The 4343-nt window shown below is 34.2% G+C and overlaps 1 protein-coding gene across 1 annotated transcript; it reads left to right on the top strand.

Moving 5' to 3' along the window:
• Positions 1 to 552: 552 nt before the first annotated feature.
• On the top strand, positions 553 to 3791 carry LOC107462461 (indole-3-acetic acid-amido synthetase GH3.5). The gene is made up of 3 exons (XM_016081057.3): positions 553 to 956; positions 1529 to 2463; positions 2960 to 3791. The coding sequence occupies exons 1-3, from the start codon at positions 652 to 654 to the stop codon at positions 3547 to 3549; spliced, it is 1830 nt and encodes a 609-aa protein (XP_015936543.1). The 5' UTR covers positions 553 to 651; the 3' UTR covers positions 3550 to 3791.
• Positions 3792 to 4343: the final 552 nt, after the last annotated feature.

Below are 4343 nucleotides of genomic sequence, written 5' to 3'. Positions count from 1 at the left end.
TAATAAATGTATTTTTATATGAATATATATGTACTCGATAAAGATCATTTAAAAAAAAAGCATTGGTACACACAACATTTTTTAATTCTCATTATACTATATAGTAGATAGTAGATATAGTAGATATACATTATACAATATAATGAATTTTCTGTGAACTTACGCCATCTTCTTTAATTTGAACACGATTAACAACTGTAAATCTCTATATGTCTTCATGTGAGTGGTGAATTGAACTAATTAATTAATTCATTACAAACTTATTACAATAATAATTTGAATAATGACAAATACCTTTTTTTTCAGCCAAAATTAATAAATCTTTTAAAATTATTTTATTTATTTTAAATATTAAAATTGGTTTAATATTAGCTAACAAAAAATTAGTTCTTATATTTTTTATTTGAATATACATTCGATATTATTCCACCGGATATTCATCGTGTGTATTATGGTCCCCTCAGCTTCTTACTTCTCCAAAAGCATGACATGTGCCTCTCGCTCTCTCTATATATACCCTCTTTTCCTCTCATCCTCTTCACCCCTTCACTCCCACCATTAACAAACATAAACACTTTCATTCTCGTCATTTTCTTCCTTATCCTTTTCTTTCTATTTTCTTCCCACTTAATAAACAACGAACTGGTTACCATGCCTGAGGCACCAAAAGAGTATGACCTGGCGGGTGAGAACAAGAGGGTCCTGGACTTCATCGAGTCTGTCACTGCAAACGCCGACGTTGTGCAGAAAGACATCCTCGATGAGATCCTGTCCCGTAATGTCGGTGTAGAGTATCTACGCCGGCATGGCCTTGAAGGCCGCACGGACCGGGACACCTTCAAGAAGCTTCTCCCCGTCATAACTTACGAGGACATCCAACAAGATGTTCTTCGCATAGCCAATGGAGACACTTCTCCAATACTCACCTCAAAGCCTATCTCAGAGTTTCTCACTAGGTGCCAATAAATTAAAACTCTTCTATTCATATTTCTAATTTTTTTTTTAATTTTTTTTTAGTGTTTGGTTGGTTTGTTCTTATTATTATGTTTTTCTTTTTAAAGATTGAGAAATTTGAGAGCCACTTTTAGTGGAAAGTCACTTAAAGAGACTTCTCCTTTAAAATTGCTTTCTCAATTAAGTTTTTGCTTTTAATTTTAAATGAAACAGACACTTATGTAATTTTAGTAATTTTAATTCCTAGTAAAGTTTACATGGGGTCCTTTTAATACATTAAATAAAAAAATTAACTCTAATTCTTTGCACTATATATTCTTGTTATTTACCTTCAAATATTTTTTTAGTTTAACAAATACACTAAAATTACCATAATTTTGTTACTTGAAAAATTTCAGATGTTATTGAAATATTGGTGTTTCAATAGTGTTAGCTATCGATATTGATTAAAAAGAAATAATATACAATATATTAATTAAAATTAATGGTTAAAATTAATGAAATGGTATGTTAGAAACTTTTGGAAATTTTTCTACACACAAATAACAACAACTTTATTTTCTTTTTTGTGTAGCTCTGGGACATCAGGAGGAGAGAGAAAGCTGATGCCAACAATTGAAGAAGAGCTAGGAAGAAGGTGCTTGCTTTATAGCCTATTAATGCCAATAATGAGTCAATTTGTGCCTGACCTAGAAAAGGGCAAAGGCATGTACCTTATGTTCATAAAATCCGAGTCTTGGACACCTGGGGGGATAGTGGCTCGGCCAGTCCTCACAAGCTACTACAAGAGCCCTTATTTTAAGGACAGACCCTATGACCCATACACTAACTACACAAGCCCAAATGAAACCGTCCTTTGCCCTGATTCCTACCAAAGCATGTACTCACAACTTCTTTGTGGCCTTTGCCAAAACAAAGAAGTTTTGAGGGTTGGAGCTGTTTTTGCTTCCGCTTTTATTAGGGCCATAAGGTTTCTTGAGAAACATTGGGTCCTACTTTGTAACGACATAAGGACCGGATCTCTAAATCCCAATATCATCTCTGACCAGACAGTCAGAGACGCCGTGAAAAAGATTCTTGATAAACCCAATCCGTATCTTGCGGATTTTATCGAGAGTGAGTGTAGTAAGAGTTCATGGCAAGGGATTATCACGAGATTGTGGCCCAACACAAAGTATGTGGATGTTATTGTGACAGGAACTATGTCACAATATATACCAACATTGGATTACTATAGCAATGGGCTACCACTTGTGTGTACCATGTATGCATCAAGTGAGTGTTACTTTGGTGTGAATCTAAATCCTCTTTGCAAACCAAGTGAGGTGTCCTACACCCTCATCCCTTCAATGTGCTACTATGAGTTTTTGCCGGTTAACCGGAGCGACGAGGTCACCGGTTCGCTTCACATGCCAAAATCGCTCAATGAGAAGGAGCAACAGGAGCTGGTGGAGCTTGTGGATGTTAAGCTTGGCCAAGAATATGAGCTTGTGGTCACAACTTTTGCCGGTTAGTTTCTAATTTTGTACATCATCTTCTCTCCATTATATTTTAGAATTTTATGGCCTTTTAGTTATATATAATTTTAAATATTATATATATAAACTTATTATAATATTAAGTTAAATAAAATAACTTTATATTATTGTCCTGTTCAATAAACATATGCAGTCTTTTTGTTGGATACATCATAAATGTCTAACGACCATTTTACTTTGGGCATGATTATGTCTCTTCCCAAAAAATCATATTTTTGCACTACACGACAACACTGATATAAAAAACAGAAATGATTTTTCAATACCCTTTTTTTAAATCGATACTCATCATTCTACCGTTATTGAATTATTTTGCGCAACTCTCACTCTAATATTTAAAATTTTTGTTTTTTGTATTATCACGTTAAATTAGATATTCAAAAAATATTTTATTTTTAAGTGATTCTTGTAACGGTAAAGCAAACGCATATCTTTGGTTAATTCATATATACTTGTGACAATTTCAGGCCTCTATAGGTATAGAGTGGGTGATGTCCTAAGGGTGTCGGGATTCAAGAACAAGGCGCCACAATTCAACTTCGTCTGCCGGAAAAATGTTGTCCTAAGCATAGATTCCGACAAGACCGATGAGACGGAGCTCCAAAATGCCATGAAAAATGCCGTGACACACCTCCTCCCCTTCGATGCGACCGTGGTCGAATACACCAGTTATGCGGACACCACAACCATCCCGGGCCACTATGTGCTCTATTGGGAACTCACTCTAAACGGTGCGACACCAATCCCACCGTGCGTGTACGAGGATTGCTGTCTTACCGTAGAGGAGTCCCTCAACAGTGTGTACCGGCAAGGACGTGTGTCCGACAAGTCGATTGGGCCACTTGAAATAAGGATTGTGGAGCAAGGAACCTTTGATAAGCTCATGGACTATGCCATAAGCTTAGGTGCATCAATTAACCAATATAAGGCACCTAGGTGTGTTAAGTTTCCACCTGTGCTGGAGCTATTGAACTCAAGGGTGGTTGAAAGGTTCTTTAGCCCAAAATGTCCAAAATGGGTCCCCGGACACAAGCAATGGAGCAATGGTCAGAACTGAATGAATGAAGACTGAAGTAGCATGATTAGAAAAAATATGAACAACTATGTTATGTGGTTGTGTAGGTTTTTTTTCAACAATGTTCCTATATGGGCATCTTAGGTTAATTAAGGCTTCTTAGGCCCCCTCTCTCTTTAAGTTATAGTTGATGTTTTTAATTAATAAGTTGCATAATGAATAGTTGTGATGTGGAACTTAAATTAGCCAATGTAAAAAAGCAACAAATTCCACCCTACTCTAAATCGTGTTTCTTTGTATCCAGTTAAATTGAACTTTTTTTTTTAATTTGGTGATACTTTTTTTTTATTTTTTTCCTTTTGTGGAAATGAATGATAACGTTCAGTTGGTAAGCAATCATGCAATAATGCTTCGTTTGCGCACTGAATTGAAGTGTCAATGGGGTGGCTTATTTCCAATTAAGGGAAACGAGTAAGCCTTTCACTTCTGAACTTTATTTTTCTATTGTTTTCAGGGGAAAAAAAGGGCTAATCATCTATTTGTTACCCCAAAGATTTAGTCGCCGATAAAAATTTTTTTAGAGATATTATCAACCAAACAGTTTTTAAAAGATTTAAAAATATGACAAAAATAATAAATGAATATTATATTTTTTATAAATGACAATTTTTTTTATATTTAACAAAAAATTTATCTATTTGATCTGAATTTTTGTGACAACATTTAAATAAATATTTAAAAAGTACGCAAAAAAAATTGAAATAAAATTTAATTTCTAAATTTTTCTTTTTATTTTTCAAAAAATATAGTAATTCATAATCAAAAAAATTAAAAAA

The sequence above is a fragment of the Arachis duranensis genome, chromosome 8 (genome assembly GCF_000817695.3).
Source record: "Arachis duranensis cultivar V14167 chromosome 8, aradu.V14167.gnm2.J7QH, whole genome shotgun sequence".
Taxonomy (NCBI): Eukaryota; Viridiplantae; Streptophyta; class Magnoliopsida; order Fabales; family Fabaceae; genus Arachis; species Arachis duranensis.
Note: the sequence above shows the minus strand (reverse complement) of the source record. Positions and strands in the feature narration are given on the sequence as shown.